Source organism: Anabrus simplex, chromosome 2 (assembly GCF_040414725.1).
Source record: "Anabrus simplex isolate iqAnaSimp1 chromosome 2, ASM4041472v1, whole genome shotgun sequence".
Classification (NCBI taxonomy): Eukaryota; Metazoa; Arthropoda; class Insecta; order Orthoptera; family Tettigoniidae; genus Anabrus; species Anabrus simplex.
The window spans coordinates 168020436-168040578 of NC_090266.1; the positions used below are offsets into that span (position 1 = coordinate 168020436).

Here is a 20143-nt window from a genome sequence, read left to right on the forward strand (position 1 = left end):
GTACCAATCCTGACCTATGGTTGCGAAACATGGACCATGAGAAACAAAGATGTTAGTAGAATCCAGGTAGCAGAAATGAAATTTGTCCGTAGCATGATCGGCAAAACACGGAGGGACAGAGTCCGTAATGAGGAAATCCGCAAGCAGGCTCAAGTTGTAAGACTGCAGGACAAAATAACAGTGCAGCGACTGAGATGGTATGGACATATGCGATGCATGGGTGATAACAGATTACCAAAAAAATGTACGATCTAAAACTTCAAGACAAAAGACCAAGAGGGCGACCAAGACTCAGGTACAAGGACATGGTGAAGATCGACATTTAACAGAGAGGACATACTTTGGAAAGCATTGAAGGAGAGAAGTTCAGGGACCGCAAATGGTGGAGAAGCCTTGTTTGCCGACCCATTGCTTAAGATGGAACGACGTGGGATATGTATGTATGTATGTATGATCTGAAGCGGAACAACTCAAATATCTAATCTGATTGTGTTGATCATTGTACTAAAAAAAAGACAAAACTAATAACGTTAATTTCTATTAAATATTAAAACAAATTGCGTGGATATTTTCATGACCTGGAAGTCTCTTATCAATAAGATGGTTATTTTGCTGTCTTTGTTTTGTGTACTCACATCATTACTTCCACTGTGAATTCCAATAGGACGGAGACGCATGTTACTGTTATGAATTTGTTTACGTTTCTCTGGTGGAGACGGATATTGCTGTTAAAACTTTTGTTTAAGTTTCCCTACCTGTCCAACTGAGTTCATAAGATACAAGTTTTTGTCTATGTAGAGTCATTGCAATGAACAGGCATAGATATTTGAATGCAGAAGTTACAGACAGGATCCTAATTTATGGTGAATGTCGTCGTAATCAAAGACAATTAGCACAGTTATATGCTCAATGCTTTCCCAATAGAATACATCTATGTCAGGGTATTTCCAAGGAGTTTCTGCACGACTATGTAATACTGGCAAATTACACAATACAACTAGACAGTGTCGGCAAAGGCGGACATCACCTGTGCAACTGGCGGCTGTGTGGGAAGCATTAGAAGAAACCTCACATACAAGCGCAATTACTACAGCAACAAGTCTTTCGCAGTCGAACAAACAAAACATTTTGAGTGACTGGTATGAAGAATAGTGCAATTTTCTGCATTTCAGGGTCTAACTGTTTGAGGAAAACAGTATGAGGATGTTTCAGACAACACAAAATGGTTTTGTTTCTTTCAGTGGGGTTTACACCATATAGTCATAGAAATTAAATTCTTTGACACCAAATGCATTAGGCAACCCAACACACTGACCTGTGATTCAACATGTGTATCATTGGTGGTGTAAGTGTACTGCTTCTTCCCCTCCTTAAAAACTTACTTCTTGAAATGCCCCCTCATCAAGGGTAGTCTTATAGAAAAGAATGCCCAATTTACCTTTTTTGTAATTTAGCCACTTGACTTCCCTCCAGTTCAGTTGGTCACCACTGTTATTAACCCATCGATGTTGCAGAGGTCCTTCCAATAGTGAGACAAAGTCAAGAAACTCATTTCCCTGCATTTTTTTGACTATGAATTGTTTCTTCTTTGCATCCAGCCTCATCTGTGCCCAGTCATGTGTGTGTTCAATATTACCTTTAAATTTTCTCTTGCATTTTTCTATAATACTACAATCCATATCACTTTCTATATATGTATGAATGGGCACCAGGAATTTGTGGCCAGAAGTCTCAATGGTGCCTGGATCCTGCAGGGCAGCCAGCAACATGACTGTTTTTATTTTGCCCAACACATGCTTGTTACATGCTTAACTTCTGCCTTGACATGAGTCACTAAGAAATCATACAGACAGGGACTCCTGATGATGATGATGATGATGTTTGTTGTTTAAAGGGGCCTAACTTCTAGGTCATCGACCCCAACAAAGGAACTCCTATGCAGAACGATATAATGATCTATAAGAATGCATAAAGCACGCTTTAGAGTTGTGAAAAACCTTTTTTATCACAACCGGCTGGACATAACGCTATTTACACACACACAACCATGATTTTAGCAAATCAACACAGAAAACATGTCATGCCATCATATTTGAGACTGGAGTTAGTGTGGACTCTCATTCCTCCATAAGGCATACTTGAGAACTCAATTTCAGCCATATGTGGAGTTAATGCAAGTTATCTACCCACCCGCCAATTATTTCAACCGCACTAGCTAGAATATAATGGACTAAGAAAAAAAGTTTTGTTTAAAAGACTGTCAAAAGGCAATAAATAGGCGATTATACTCCAAACAGGCATGAACCCCTCAAACAGGCGTTTATAGGCATAATAAAACCAATAGATTATTGTTATAAAGAGCCTAAAACAGATTTGTATCTTAAAAGGAAAATTTTCATCCTTAGGAATGAAATTAGCACTGAATGTTAGTAAGGTATCTCCTGTTTGGAAAAAGCAGAGTAAAACCTCGTTAATTCGAAGTCGTTGGGACTCGAAAATTGGACTTCGAATTACGTGATTTCGAATTAACCGCCAATTCGCAATTCAGAAGTACCAACCCTTGCCGCGTTACAAAATATTCTAAGGCCAGTTACTGCATGCAGTTAACCTTGATGCACAGTTTATACCTTTCAAATGCCATGAAAAGGAACTATTTCCAAAATGTATCCAAGAAGGTGCATTTACAGTATTCAAATAATGCACTCGGATATCTCACTGGCAAACATAACCTCACGCAACGAAATAAAGAAAGAAAAAAGCACGATTCAAAGACTAGGAGAAATCTATGCTGGCGCCCATGTAAAAGTGCTTTATTAATTGGATTACTATACTATATGCATTTTAGATGTCTTGTATTTACACAGAGAGTACCCGATGCCCTTAAAATCGAACTTTTCTATGACTATCCTTGTACGATTTCCCGCCATGGCACTTCTCTCCTACTTCAGAAATGTAAACACTTGCCGCGTCACAAAGTATTATAAGACCCATTAATACATGCAATCCCCTCGATTCACAGTTTAAACCTTTCAAATGCCATGGAAAAAACATTCCGAAATGTATCCAACAAGGTGCATTTACAATGTTCAAATAATGCACTTGGATTAATCACTGACAAACATAACCTCACGCAACGAAAGATAAAATCACACAATTCAAAGATGAGGATAAATGATGCTGGTTCCCCTGTGCAAATGCATTATTTTTTGAATTTCTGTACTGTTCGCATTTTTAGATGCTTTGTACTGGCATGGAAAGTAATTAAAACATTGTGGCTTATCGAACTTTCCTGGGTAAAGTTTCTCGCTTCCATGTGCATTGCAACGCACTACTATGACCCCCACCCCCACCCTTTTACGATTCTCCGGCTGGCACTTTCTCCTTTAAAACCATAAGACCGTTTGGACTCGCATTAAAATAAAGCAATGCAGTTTCACCGGCAATGACCATATTGTACGGTGCCTACGAATTTATTAGGTATATGAGCCACGTTTTTTCGTCAACTGTCGACATCGCTAGTGTTCGCGGATTCTGTTTTTCCGCACACTGCCTGTTGTGTGATATTACGTCGTTCCTTAAAAGGTTGAATACAAAAGAATTCCGATTTCATTCAACTTAGCAATCATGAAGCGTACTGTAGACCCACCGAAGTGAGTGTAGGTGCGGAAAGCTACCCCTCCACGTTCGGGAACGCGCGTTCTGTTATGACGCGGAGCGGATAAATTTCGAGTTGAAATTACTCTGTAACATACCGTACAGGTGTTACTTTGCACCACTTGCCGAATGGCATTGAATGACCTCTGACGAGTAAAATGTGAACTAGTTTGATTTAGTTTGTAACTTTCCAAATAGATGTCATTACTGTGGTACTTTTTGAAGTTACAGAATCCTCCCAGAATGCTATGTTCTCTTGTGAGCCTCCATTGAATTTCAAGCTCTAAGACGTGTGATTTTTTCTTATTTTAACTTTTGTGTGTATCCTATACTTGCTGATGTGCTAATCAGGTAAGACCAATTGTACTTAATACCTTTATAAGTCACCATCTGAGAATTATACTGTTTATTCTAAAACAGTAAGCTGGAAATGCACAGTTCGAGTGAAAGCATATGCATGTCAACATTCTGAGCTACTTGGGGATACTTTGCACCAGCATGAAAGTGGAGCAAAGTAACCCCAACATTTTAAAATAAGTGTATTTTAATTATATGAACTATGTTATATGAACACACTACTCAGATATGTAATCCTGTTGTGTTGCAGACGAACTATGCCGAGAAAATACGTCAGAAAACCTGGGAGCAGGCGTTATGCAGACTATTCTCTGGAAAAGATGAATGAATGTCTGACAGCCGTTTGGGATGGAATAATGTCGACCAGGGCCGCAGAAGCACATTTTGGTATACCTAGGCGAACTATTATTAACAAGATAAAAGGACATCACTCTTCTATTCCTGGAAAACCACCTATTTTCAGCGAAAAAGAAGAGAACATATTTTCAGACTGTGTTGTTGCTATGAGTGAGTTTGGATTTCCTATTGATGAATTCGAAATGCAGTGCATTGTTAGTGCTTATCTAGGTAGGATGGGCAGGGAAGTCAAGCAATTTAAAAACAACCTACCAGGAAAAGAGTGGGTGAGAAGCTTTTTAAAGAGACATCCAGAACTCACTGTACGATTTGCTGCAAATATAAAGAGATCTAGGGCATCAATAAACAAAGAAACTCTCCAAGAATAAGTAGGTAATATGAGGGGCTCACTGGAGGGGGTACCTCCGCAAAACATATGGAATTATGATGAAAGTAACCTCACAGACGACCCAGGTTCCAAAAGAGTTATAACTAAGACAGGTGTGAAGTACCCGGAAAATATTCGTAATGCTTCAAAGGCAAGTGTGTCTGTCATGATTTGTGGCTCAGCTGCTGGTGAACTCCTTCCCCCATACGTGGTTTACCGATCACAGAATATGTGGTCAACTTGGCGTGAAGGAGGTTCAACAGGATGCAGATACAATAATTCCAAATCTGGATGGTTTACTGCAGAAATTTTCACTGACTGGTTTCAAAGTCTTATGCTCCCAAGATTAAAGAAACTTGTAGGGAAGAAAGTACTTATAGGGGACAACTTGTCGTCCCATATTACACCAATTGTCTTACAGTTGTGCAGAGAGAATGATATTCAGTTTGTTTGCTTACCGGCAAACAGTACCCACCTAACACAGCCGCTGGATGTAGCCTTTTTCCGGCCAATGAAAGCTGCATGGAGGAAGATTTTGGGTCAGTACAAAGAGAGTGAAGCTGGAATTCATAGTGCAGTGTTGCAAAAGCAACACTTTCCCCGGCTATTGAATCAGTTGATGGATGCAATATCTCCACACGCAGAAGAAAATCTGAAATCTGGCTTCCGGAAATGTGGCATTCATCCTTGTGATGTTAATGAACTGTTAGAGCGTCTTCCTGGCAAGGGTTGTGAAACAGACGGTAGTATCGAAAATAGCTTCAGGGAGTTTTTGACCGAAAAGAGATGTAGCATAGTAAATGGAAACACCCAAAGAAAAAGAAGGAAAGTTGATGTTCCAGCCGGGAAGAGTATTTATTGCTCATGAGATCTGTGCAGAAGATTTGGCTGACGCAGGCCCTTCAAAACCAAGTTCCCAGAAAGCAATAAAATTAACAGCAACAATGCCAGATAAAAAGAGAGGGGAATCTCATTTAAGCGTAACAGAGTCTGAATCAGATAAAGAAAGTATTACACTTTCGCTTCAAGACTCATCAAGTTCTTCAGACGTTGGATTGTCTGAAACCGAAGAAGTGGAGAAAAGTGGCAACCTATCAAGAGAAAGAAAGGCGAGTTTGTTATTTACAGGTATGAAGACGAGCTCTTTCCTGGTAAAATAGTTTCTTTTACTTCAGATGCTGTGGTAATATCATCAATGGAACGATCTGCAAGAGCATGGAAGTGGCCAAAAAATGTTGACAGTATGGAGTACAGTTGGGAGGACATTTTGGGCGCCATTAAACCACCAAAGCCAATTAATAACGGTGGATATTTTTCAGTTCCCGAGCTGCTACACATTTGGACATAGCAAAGTTTCGTTTGTAGTGTGTTTCGATTTTGTGTTGGTGAATAGTGAGATAAAAAACTGAAAAGTGTTCAGAAACAATTTTTTAAATGTTTAAATTCCAAATTTCTATTTGTCTAATCACTGTAATAAAAATATTTTATAATGCTGACCTACTACTATGGTGTAAAGTAACATTTAAATGTGCTAACTATGCTCCATTGTCATGTCCTGCCTCATTTTCCATGTTATTCATTAAGTGGTGCAAAGTATCCTCCCCCTATGAGGATACATTGCACCACTTTTTAATTATCCACAGTGCTGAAAATTGTAAGTCTACAACTTCTGTAAATCAAGTAACTGGATTAACAGGCTTTCATACATGTGTGTACCAAAAATTACCTTAATATCTCTAATACATTAAGTTATATACCGTTAAACCTTAAAATTGACAGTAAAACGGCTATTGTTTTAAAATGTAAAGGCAGTTTCGAATTAAAAGTCTGAATTTCGGTAATGGGTCCGACATTGTACTTCGAATTACGAATTATCCGTATTTCGAATTAAACAATTTAAATAACATGCAAAACTCATGTTTCCTGGGACCAGAGCTTCTTCGAATTAGGTGGGATTTTGAATTAACCGATTTCGAATTATCGAGGTTCTATTGTAATTGCATCTATCTATGAGCAAGGGATCAGGAAGGACTGCAACTACTATCAAGTTACTTCATTGATCAGTATATAAGGCAAAGTGTTCACTGGCATGTTGGAAGGGAAGGTGCGATCAGTGGTTGAGAGTAAGTCAGATTAAAACTGGTGTGGTTTCAGACCACAGAAGGGCTGTCAGGATCAGATTTTTCAGTATGTCAGATAATTTTAAGAGGTATAGAAAGTTATGTTTTGTAGATCTATAGAAGGTATATGACAGTACCAAGGGAAAACATGTTCGCCACATTGGGGCCTAAATTTAAGGACAGATTATTAAAAGAAATCAAAGGAATTTACATTGACTATTGGACTGAGGTGAGAACCGATGGTAGAATGAGTTCTAGGTTCAAGGTACTTACACGGGTTAGACAAGGCTGTAATCCTTAACACAATGCGGACCGGTCCGGAAAAAAAACTCGTGTTTGCTTGGCCGAGCATTGCGGACCGGTCCCGAGTTATCTCGTGTTAGCAGCAGACCCAGCAGACTAAAGTTTAGTGCTATCTTTTGAGATATACCATAACTATTTGGAGGTCAAGGGTGATAGAACTCTGTTATGTATGGTTTTACACAATCGATAGTCTCATTTCTTTTCAATTATTCTTCATATCATAAATTTTCTTTGCATTTCCTGACAACATGTTTACAAAGTTTGAAGAGCCATGCAAGATAGCAGCACCCAGGGATCGCACGTGTTTAGACAAGGATGAAATTATTTGTGAATTATGTGCTGATACAGGCTCCGAATATCCAAGTGATGCTGAATATTTAGAATTCGATGATGAAATATCTTCTAACGGAAATATTTCAAGTGATGACGAGGATATAGCCTTATCTTCAAGGTGTGGAATTCACGTAGCGCAGAACGAATCTGATAATTGTGTTACTGGTGTAAGTATTCTAAATATTGTAAATAATGTAGTTTTTTCTGACAACTGGGTTATGGACAACAGTGAACCTAGGCTAGAGGATTTTGAAGGTGCTCCTGGTATAGAGGTATGGCCTAATGAATCTGGAAACATAGTACAAGTAGCAGGACTTATGTCTGGTGAGGAATTTTTTCAGTATGTAGCTGAGCAAACTTATACTATGAGCAGAATTCACATTCTCATACCATATCCCCTAAAATACTAAAGTGGAATAATGTCACTAGCAGGGAAATTAAAAAAATATTGCTCTGTGTATATTGATAGGGCAGGTGAAGAAATCATGTCTGAAAGATTACTGACCAGCCGATCTCCTAATAGAAAACCCCATATTTATGAAAACTATGAGCCGAAATAGATTTCATCAAATACTTACCTACCTGCGTTTCAACAATTATTCAGTAAGGCTACCAGAAAAAAACACAGTAGTCCTCCAAAAGCTAGTGAAGTTCTGACAGTTTATTTGAATGCATGCACTCCAGCTTGGAGGTAGTTAGAAAGTGGCTGGGAACAAGGCTGTGCATGGGGTGAAGGGCACCTGGTCTGCAAAGTGTTGGCCTTTGTCGTTCATAGCTTACACGAATTGTTTTCACAATTTCAAGGTCAGAAAATGGAAATGTAGTAAGCATTTTGGCTTAAGCACACGATTTGATCTTAATGGCAGATTGTGCCGAAAACCTGCAGTAATATCTCGGAACTTGAAAACAGGTGCAATGAATATGATATGAAAATTAGCCTTTCCAAGACTAAAGTGATGTCAGTGGGTAAGAAACCTAAAAGAATTGAATGTCAGGTTGAGAAAACAAGACTGAAACAGGCAGATAATTTCAAGTATTTAGAATGTGTATTCTTGCACAATGGTAGTATAGTAAGTGATATTGAATCAATATGCAGCAAAGTTCATGAAGTGTGTTCACAGTTGCAATCAACACTATTCTGTAAGAAGGAAGTCAGCTCCCAGACAAAACTATCTTTTCACCAGTCTGTTTTCAGACCACTTTTCCACATATCGCAATTCACACTTTGGAGAGTATTTGTTATTTTTATGGGAGTGAAAGCTAAGTGGACTACGAATATCCTTCTTATTCATAAGTTCTGAATATTTAGAGTGACAGACATGAAATCAGTGAGAATGACTGCCGGTACAAACAGATGGGAACAATGGCAGGAGGGTACTTGGAATAGGATAAAGACCGTGTTAGGAATGAACTTGACTGATGAAGCTGTACGCATATACCAACTTTGGTGATGGGCTCAAGTGATACGAAGGGAGGAAAAAGGTGGTTTTTTTGTAATATCTAAAGCCATCTCTTCTCAGTTTATTTATAACTCATGAGTTCTTCAGTCTGCTGAGACTAATTTTGAGTAATACATTTATCAACTAGCTAAAAAACAAAACATATTATAACAGTAATATACTTGAAAAAGGAACAACTTAAGTATAATGCTGTTACCATGTGTTTTCTTTTTTCAGGTAGTTGATAAATTTATTACTCAAAATTAGTTTTGGTAGACTGAAGAACCTAACAGTTACAAAAAATAAAAAATGGAGGAGGATAGGTTACTTAAGAGAATAATGGACTCTGTTATGGACGGTAAGAGAAGTAGAGGAAGACCAAGACGATTGTTAGACTCGGTTTCTAATTATTAACAAATACGAGCGATAGCAGTAAACAAGGCCACATGACTAGTTTCAAACAGAGGATTGTAACTGTGTTTAGTAAATTCACAGAGGCTTGAAGATGTATGTATGTGCCAGCGAATATACCACCAAAAGGCTGGCATATTTGAGCACTTTCAAATACCACCAGACTGAGCCAGAATCAATCCCACCAACTTGGGCTCATAAAGCCAATAATGTTACAATACATGAATAGTTTCCACAATTTCAAGGTCAGAAAATGGTGAGAAATACTATGTAAAACTACTTTAAATCAGAACTTTTATAATTTTGCAAGTCTTCAATTTCTCTTTGTTACATGGTAGAAAATTGACTTGGTAGTAAGTTAAGAAGTTAAGGGTATAGAATTATATATTGTTTTATTGTGGAATTCACACAGGATTTACCCAAAGTATACATTTTCCACATATCAGGATCCACACTTTGAAGAGTAAGTCTGTGGACATAACTGAGGCAGAGGAACCATACTAACAATGTAAATGCTTATGTCTTGCAACAAAGGAGAGATATTAATAACTTCTTTTTAATTCAATTGTCAGAACTATATCCTAGTCTCATTCAATAATAATCTGGTAATATTTCATAACAATTGTGTGTCAAAACAAAGCATAAACTTTGTGTGATGGTTTTGCAGACAAATATGGTTATTCTTTAGAATTCCTGCTCTAGGTAGGAAAGTTAACCAGAGCCTTGTATCTAGGAATGAATTATACATTGAATGATCACTTTATTAGTAACACCTACCTAATAACGGAATAGTTCCCCTTTGCTAGCGATCACTACTTGCAAATGTCAGGGGACAAATTCCACAAGGTGATGCAAGTCATCCATTTTCAACCCAAACCATCAGTAGTGGCAATTAAGGGAGGGAGGGGGGCAACTGCCCCCCGCCCCCTACTTTTCGGAGAACGTATTACATATTTATTTGCATTTTTGCTGGCTGAAACTAGAAATTATAGGAATTATTTAAAAAGGCAATTTGTACAAGCTCTATTGTCTTATCAGCTAATTCTTTCCTTTAATCATTAAAAAAATTATTAACGGACATAAGCACAAAATATCATTCATCCTGGCTAACCGATTTGTATAGCAACACAGCTTTGCACGTGCTGTAACAGTAGCAGAGGGGGGGGGGGGGTGTGTGTGGTGTGTGTGTGTGTGTACACAATTAATTATTTTAATTTTTTGCCGAGGTCATGGACACTGAGGAATGATTCACTCGCTTTTTGATCTGGCATTCTCTTCAGTGTCTGCTAGTTTCTTAGTGTGTAGTCAAATACTAAATAATTTTAATTGTATAATCACGCTGTAGTTCTATTTAATTGTTATAAACATGTAATATTATTCCTTTTGTGAAAGTTTTATTGTACCGGTGTACTGTAGTATTTGATCAAAACCTTTAAAAAAAATATTATTACCGCATTTAAATTGGTAAACGCTCAACCTTTACCTCTCTGTCAAAATTTGCTCAGAGAGCATCAAAAAACTTACTATTTTGTAGCTTGTTTCTTCAGTTTTGATGTATATAACCCCACCCTTACCCCTGTCTGCTATATCCCACAAACCTAGGTACTGTTTGTTGTCTATAATTTTTGCCCCTGCACTTTTAATCCCCAATCGCCACTACTGCAAATCATGCCTATTGCAGCATCTCGAGTAGTTAAGGCACATTTGTAGAGGCATAAGAGTAACCCTCAAAACACATTCCAACATATCTCACACTATACAGAAAATCTGGGAGCCATGACAGAGTGAAAATTCATTGTTATTTTCCTCCAACCAGTCTGTACAGACCCCTAGCCTGGTAACATGGTGCAGATTGTCAGGTTACAGGTTCCTGTAGTCTTCAACTCTCAAAGTTTGTGGTACGATGACCAATGGTCCTTCGGCATGCCGGGAGAATGCTCCACAAACCGTGACACAACCACCACCACTACCACCACAACCACAACCACCACCACTGGTCTGTTGGATGCCCATGGTACAGACGGGCAGAGAAGGCTGCATCCCACTGTTTATGCCAGCTGCAGACTCTGTCATTAGCATGATGCAACAGGAAATCAGTCTCATCACTCTAGACAGCCCATTTCTATGCATTCAAGGTCCACTGATGCCTTTCTTGGGCCCATGCAAGGTGGCATTTGTGACATGGAGTCAACAGGAACACCGTTGTTGGTCTACGGTTCCTGTACCCAAGTGGATGCAAAGTATATCACATGGTCATTGTAGAAATAGGATGTACCTGCCCGCCGTTGTACTGTTGTGTCGAATGTTTCACTATGGAGCATTGTTGCTGTGATATCAGCCGGGACACCTGACGCTCACCTCACTGATCAATCACTCTAGCCGTCTGCAGTTTGATCTTCTGCTTGACGTCTGTCCACGTATCCTCCACTCTTGGTACACCCTTGATACCATGGTACAGAAACAGTCAACAAGAGCACCTCTGTCAAGATACTGGCACCACACCTCAAATCCCCAATTATCTGCCTGCACTCAAAGTCGCAGAAGTCACCATGTTTACCCATCAGTGTCAAATGTTTTCATCTGACTTGCAGAGGAAAGGTCAACACAATATCTGTGAGTCACTTGTAACACTGTCACCCCATGGTAACATGTAACTGGTCACAAACTGTCATGCCACAGGTGTTCCTAGTAAAGTGATCATTCAGTGTAGTTTTATTTAAGAAAAATTTCAGAAATCAACAATTAATATCGATAGTGTTTTGTATATTTTTTCCTATTTCAAAGTTTTCCTCTCACATTCCTTAAAACTGCCTATTTTACAAAATATTACAGCTCTGATTAATTATGCAGTCTTTTGAACTGCGCAAATATTCTTTAGTACTATTAGCTTGCAGTCCACTCAGTTAACTGGACAATTGTACTGATGACCACATTTCTGTATGACACACATTTACTTGCACCTTTTTGTGAATGCATCCTAGTAAATGGGAAAGGGAATAATTGGAGTCTTGAAGTGATCCAGAAAAAATACAGCTCTCTTAAAGAAAAAAACTTTTCTTTTCCATATTTTTGGAATGATACAGAACATAATTCCACAGAAGAACAATGGAGAACTGTAAGTCGATGGACTGTAAAATCTTATCTGTTCCCTTCTCTTTCAAACTGGTTTGCAGTAAAATTTTCTTGACTAGATATCAGGAAGTCTATATGTATATAAGAATAGGGAAAATAAAATTCAAATTTGTTCTGTTGACTGTGTCTTTCCTCATATGAAAAACTAATTATTACAACTTATTAATATAGTCAGGAAATTATCAAAAATAAAAACAACACATTCAAAAACAGAGGTACTTCCAGAAATCAAAAACAGCAACTTCCTGAAGAACAATGGACACAATAGAAATGAAGTAGTATTCTAGATAAAACAAGTAAAAAAAATACATCTTTTAGCTGGATAAAAAACATTACACATGGATAAAAAAATTGAACTTTTTACAACAAATATGTCATTGATTTAATAAAAAATGATTCCAATTTATTAAAATAGTATTTAGTCTAGAAGTAAAAGACACTACGTTTAACAAAACATAAAATTCAACAGAAGACAATCGAGAGGATAAGAAATGCACTCGCTCCCAGTAGTCCAATCTTCATTAAATACTTTCAACATTCATTATAAGTGTGTCCTGTGTCATATTCTTCAAAATTCCTAAGAGTCGCATGAGCAACAGTAAGCATTTACATCAAGTAAATTTTAGCAAGACAGATGTGTCAAGTAAATCCATACTAAAAAGACCTAAACTGCCTAACGAAACCTCGTTATTAAAAATGTTATTTCCAATGTTTGGCTATCATCCAATGAAACTGTTAGCTCAAATAATTTTCTAAGTAAAAAAAAAAATTGTTTCGTCTAACACAGAACTTGTAATCATGGATTACTGTAGTAGGGGACACTTCTTATCCATAAAAAAATAAATAATATGTACAAATAAAATTTAATTACTTTACAAGTGTTATGAAATAGAAATGTGCCAAATTATATTGCATGCCCTGTTTCATACAAAACCAGATTTCTTGCAGCAACATCATCATTTTACAGGCAAATTTCTGAATTATGAAAAATGATATTTCAAGAGGTCAAAGAGAAATGATGCAGAATTTCTTCAGATGGATGTAGACTTCTGACTATCCATAGTTAGATCCCTACAGTAAAATTAGGTTTCCCGGGATAAAAAGTAATTATTTCTCAAAATCCATTCCATGTGCTTACAAAGTACTGTTTTACATTGTTTATCACATGCAAGTCTAAATCTCTTTCCCATCAATGAGTATGACATATTTTTGGTTAAATCTTACCATTAATTTGGCATAGACTCTAAGTGCCTAACCAAACTGGAGTGGGACATTGATGATGATGATGATGATGATGATGATGATGATGATGATGATGATGATGATTAAATGCCTCTGGTACTCACTGGTATCTGAGTACCAAACAATGTATCAAAACTTAAATTTGCATTGTTAAAAACACACAAGAAATGGCATACAATATAGTTCTCTACAGTAATTTTCTAATTTGGGCTATGAGTGAAACAATTCATGACATCCAAAAGAAGAGATTAAATTATTAGGCGTAAAGCAGTTCCGAATTATCTAGGAATTTACCAACCAGGAAACTATGAAACAGTCTACCTACAAAAACTGGGATGTCATCATAGAAAAGATTCAAAAGAAAATAGTAAATATTTAAATGTACATTGTAGTTGATTTTTGTTCAGTTTTGAAGATTCAAGTTGAACTTATTTAATAATATGATTAACATGATTTAAATGCTGTCATAATAGTCATCAGATTTAGAACAGGTCAGATTTATGATGGCTAAACATGAATATTTTGGAAATGTCTTCCAAGGAGGATGAAGACACCGAATGCTGTGCATCTGGCTAAAATTATTGCAAGGAAAGAATACTATTTATGGGGAAATGATCTGCAGTGATTTAAAGAAAGATATAAAAGTGTTACATGCTCTTTACGAATCATCAAAAGTATGCCATAAGTCTATTCAAATAATGGAAAAGCTCTATTCTAGAGAGTGAAGAAAAAAATTAGCTTCATTTTGAAAATAAAGAATATAACAAAATGTAGCTCACCTGCAACACACTCAAAGCCATGAGAATGCTGACAGGGACAATATTTTAGAATGCTCACATCAATGTTGAATGACAGAGCTAGAATTAGGTAAGTCCAAGGAACAAATTTAAGACACAAAACATTCTTTTAATTCTGGAGAAGCCTAGCAATTGTGTAACTGCAAATTAGTGGACTGAAAACCCATCTAAAATGAGAAGTACCCTCCAAGATAAGCTGTACCTGCAGAAAATTCAGAATATATGCATAAAAAAGTGAAGTCTACGTGAGGAAGGTATCAATTAACAGAACACTAAAATTTCAGTTTGATTAGAGTAATTTAATCTTCATTTGATATAGTAACTCAATACTATGTTAATATAGCAAATTGCTCTGTCAACATTTATATAAATTTTTTTTTCAAATTATCCACAATTTTCAATATTCTCAACTGCCAAAGATAATCAAAAGTCTACTATATTTCCATACATTCAAATTTGTTGAATTTACAAAAGCCGGATATTTATACATAGCCAAAAATATATGAAAATTTCAGTTTTTCACTTTCCTCCCAGCACTTACAGATAATGAACTTCTAATTCATACAAATGCTATAGTAATAAAAATTGTAACAGTTCCTAATTAATTACCAGAAGCAGTGTAACAGAAAACTTGAACAATTTGACCCCAAAACCATTTGAAACATGGCATGCAATATACTAAAGGCAATTTTCTAATAATATTAACGTCTATCACATTAACAAGAGTTATATATTTACCATCTAGGCATATTAAAATAAAGAATATTTTTAAGGAAGCCGAGACCATTTTTTAAAACAAGAAAAGGAACAAACAGCATTCTTTACTCAAATAATAATATATTTACATCAACAATGACCGATCCATTAATCTGGTCAAAATAATTATGATTTTTGGGATTAGGCAAAAGGTACAGGCTATAAAATAAGCAAGTGCCATATGTAAATATTCTGTGATCAGCATTTGCATGCTTAGATGTATACTATCAGAAATATCAGGCAATTGCTCTTAATATACACTTACTGTTGCATCATGAGATATTTTTTTAAATAGAATTTGATTTGCTGATGATGGAAAGAAGAATGATTAAATTATTTACAAATATATCAGCAGAAAAATTCTACAAAATAATATCCCAGGCAAATAACAGATGATTTATGGTAATGTGTCGCAGTCCCTTATTGTTTATGCGAAAAACAATATTAGTCCTGTTGAGAATTGACATCCATCTTCAAACTCAGTCCATTAATCATACAAGAATGTTTTTCCTCTGAGATTCTAGCCCATAATTCCCAAGAAGTCTGTTCAAATAAATGGCTTTTTTCCAACTGTGTTCTATTCAGTTCAATTCAGTGAAGGTGTGATTCCACGAATCCACTGAACTTCGATGTTGGGCCACTTAGTCTGAAGACAAGTCAGCATTGGATTACTCTCCATGACACACTGTAGATCACATTCCAGCAAGACTGCTTGGCCTTCCTGATATGTCACCTGAAAATAAAATAGGCAATATCTGTTATTATCATCAATGAGACTATCATAAATTCTTACCAACACAGTTTCCTTTGTTCTTCATTTATTAAATAATCCATCTATTCTAGGACAAATGCACTAATGTACTCTCCTTTTAAAATGCATTCACAAACAACATGTAGAAATGCTCTCCAACAGAATTACACTTCATACTTAGTAAAAATAAGGAGTAATATAATTTTAAAACAGGACGAAGTATATCCAACTGCAACAAACAAAATTACACACATATTCAAGAACTTTAATGCGTTTTTCAATTGAAGATTACCAGAGTTTTACTCCAGCAGGGCACAGGCTCATCTGTACCAGGCGAGTTGGCCGTGCGCGTAGAGGCGCGCGGCTGTGAGCTTGCATCCGGGAGATAGTAGGTTCAAATCCCACTATCGGCAGCCCTGAAGATGGTTTTCCGTGGTTTCCCATTTTCACACCAGGCAAATGCTGGGGCTGTACCTTAATTAAGGCCATGGACGCTTCCTTCCAACTCCTAGGCCTTTCCTATCCTATCGTCGCCATACGACCTATCTGTGTCGGTGCGACGTAAAGCCCCTAGCAAAAAAAAAAAAAAAAGGCTCATCTGTTGGACCAGCACAGTTTTCCAGGACCCTGGTGGCTAGGGCACAATTGAGATACCAAAGCAAACTTCATTTGATGCATATGCTATGACAGAACACTAAGGGAGATTTGTACCTCCACATGGAATAAATGCCTGCCATTGGCTTTTATATTTTAAAAATTAGGCCTAGTTAAATTAACTAAAAAATGTTACACAATTTCTGATGATGAAAAAGGTTTTCAGGGAGGGGAATACATATAAAATATTAATCACATGGCCACAGGTACCATGACCAGAAATTTCGATTTGGCGCTATATAGGCAACCTGCAGGTCAATTTTGCTGTTCATTTAACTCTATTAAATGGCAGAAAATCAGAACTGTGTTGGACAATCTATGGTTGAGTTTTAATTAATTTTGTTGAGTGAATACCAAATGTGTCACCAGGAAGGGATCTTTTAAGTGCTGACATCATACGACATGGTGTGATGAACAGACCTTTTTTCCGATTTACAGCAGTCAACATGATGTATTCACAAGGATGCACACAAAATGCTGTCAGTTGCGTACACTAATTTTATTTACAATATTTACACATTACACATCAATAAACCACCATTTTTAACAACTGCCTCTCACGAAGAATCAGAAGACTCAAGACTGCCATCTCGAAGCAGTTCACTGCTACTTTAGCATGTTGCCGTAAACACAATATGTGTTCATAAAAACAAGTATTGTTAAACAATAACTCAACTCCACCATCGAGACTGTCCCTTTATACAGGTTCCCTGGCCAGGCTTCTAGAAGGATATGTCACAACACCTTTTCTCGTAAATTCTGGAGTGCCTAATACATAGTTATAATGTAAAGAACATTCTACAGCAATCTAGTGTCAAAGATACGTTATTCTGGATGTTACAGTGTGTTGCACAATGATACTGTGGATTATACATCCTATATACAGGTAATAAATTATATACTATTAATTATAGGTTCCTACATTAACTAAACTCATATAAATATATATACAAATACAACACGTTTCATGACATAACCTCACAAATAGTACAATCGTATCGTCCGTACATATGTAAATAATAATACTAATACGAAATGGATGTAAACACTTCATAGCCATACCTCACAAGTCATAATAATGACAATCCACAGCATGTTTCCAGTCGTTCGATGGGGTCAGGAATGGAACGAGAAGATGCTCAAAATATTCCCTCCACTTCTCCAGTGATTCCCTGGGATCTATTATGAGTTCACCTGAATTACTCAAAACACTGTTCATTTCCTTTTCCCCTCCCTTCCTAAGATTCTTTATTACTGTCCAGAAAGGTTTCCCTGCTGCTTGACCTAGCCTTTCCAGGTTGTTACCAAAATCTTCCCATGACTTCTTTTTGGATTCAACAACTATTTGTTTCGCTCTGTTTCTTTCATCTACGTACAACTCCCTGTCTGCATCAGCCCTTGTTTGGAGCCATTTCTGTCAGGATCAGATTTTCAGTATGCGCCAGGTAATTGAAAAATGCTACGAGACGAATAGGTAGTTGTGTTTATGTTTCGTAGATCTGGAGAAAGCATATGACAGGGTACCGAGGGAAAAGATGTTCGCATACTGGGGGACTATGGAATTAAAGGCAGATTATTAAAAGCAATCAAAGGCATTTATGTTGACAATTGGGCTTCGGTGAGAATTGATGGTAGAATGAGTTCTTTGTTCAGGGTACTTACAGGGGTAAGACAAGGCTGTAATCTTTTCACCTTTGCTGTTTGTAGTTTACATGGATCATCTGCTGAATGGTATAAAATGGCAGGGAGGGATTCAGTTAGGTGGAAATGGAGTAAGCAGTCTGGCCTATGCTGACGACTTGATCTTAATGGCAGATTGTGCCGATAGCCTGCAGTCTAATATCGTGGAACTTGAAAATAGGTGCAATGAGTATGGTATGAAAATTAGCCTCTCGAAGACTAAATTGATGTCAGTAGGTAAGAAATTCAACAGAATTGAATGTCAGATTGGTGATACTAAGCTAGGACAGGTCGATAATTTCAAGTATTTAGGTTGTGTGTTCTCCCAGGATGGTAATATAGTAAGCGAGATTGAATCAAGGTGTCGTAAAGCTAATGCAGTGAGCTCGCAGCTGCAATCAACAGTATTCTGTAAGAAGGAAGTCAGCTCCCAGACGAAACTATCTTTACGTCGGTCTGTTTTCAGACCAACTTTGCTTTGCGGGAGCGAAAGCTGGGTGGATTCAGGATATCTTATTCATAAGTTAGAAGTAACAGACATGAAAGTAGCAAGAATGATTGCTGGTACAAACAGGTGGGAACAATGGCAGGAGGGTACTCGGAATGAGGAGATAAAGGCTAAGTTAGGAATTAACTCTATGGAAGAAGCTGTACGCATAAACCGTCTTCGGTGGTGGGGTCATGTGAGGCGAATGGAGGAGGATAGGTTACCTAGGAGAATAATGGACTCTGCTATGGAGGGTAAGAGAAGTAGAGGTAGACCAAGACGACGATGGTTAGACTCGGTTTCTAATGATTTAAAGATAAGAGGTAGAGAACTAAATGAGGCCACAACACTAGTTGCAAATCGAGGATTGTGGTGGCGACGTTTGGTAAATTCACAGAGGCTTGCAGACTGAACGCTGAAAGGCATAACAGTCTATAATGATAATGTATGTATGTATGTATGTATGTATGTATGTATGTATGTATGTATAAATAAATAAATAAATAAATAAATAAATAACAATGGAAGAATTATATTATATGCATAATATAGGCTACTTGAAGTACAGCATATAATGCATCCATTGTTATAATACTTGAAGTATTGCAAAAAAGAAGAATGAAGGAAAAGGCAACGGAAACTGAAAACGGTATTAGTAGAAAAGGGTAAGTTTGTGACTGTCTACAATGACAAGATAGATGGTGGGCAACGACAGCTTCATATCCCGAAGCCGGGTTATTAGATAAAATCAAGTTATTAATCTTTCTGCTATTTGCTTTACATTGCACCGACACAGACAGGTCTTATGGCAACGATGGGACAGGAAAGGCCTAGAAATGGGAAGGAAGCGTCCGTGGCCTTAATTAAGGTACAGCCTCAACATTTGCCTGGTGTGAAAATGGGAAACCACGGAAAACCATCTTCAGGGCTGCCGACAGTGGGGTTCGAACACGCTCTCTCCCGGATGCGAGCTCACAGCTGCGCGCCCCTAACCACATGGCCAACTCGCCCTGTAGCTTTTATTCTAGCAGAGGTGCCAACCTTTGAAGTGGATTATCAGTAATCCCACTTTTAACCCCCCCCCACCAATCAAAACGTTTATGAGTCAAATCCAAAGCAGCCCGTTTGCCCTTTTCTACAGCAATCTATTCTAAAGTATATCATATTACACAATAAAATTTGCTCATTACCTGTTAGTTCTGCGATAAAAAATTCTTTGTAGCTTGTTTCGCACTCAGCAGCTGCTTTTCAGTGTAGGTTTTCTGGAAACATACTTCCTCCTGAGATGACATTTTCGTCTTCA

At 37.4% G+C, this 20143-nt stretch overlaps 1 protein-coding gene across 1 annotated transcript in view; it reads right to left on the reverse strand.

The window, feature by feature from the left end:
* Positions 1 to 12385: 12385 nt before the first annotated feature.
* LOC136863963 (ubiquitin carboxyl-terminal hydrolase MINDY-3 homolog) overlaps positions 12386 to 20143 on the reverse strand; it is a 323174-nt gene continuing 315416 nt past the window's right edge. Inside the window, exon 9 of the mRNA XM_067140422.2 lies at positions 12386 to 16001. Coding sequence (XP_066996523.2) covers positions 15855 to 16001 — 147 coding nt within the window. The 3' untranslated portion in view covers positions 12386 to 15854. The remainder of the gene's footprint in view (positions 16002 to 20143) is intronic.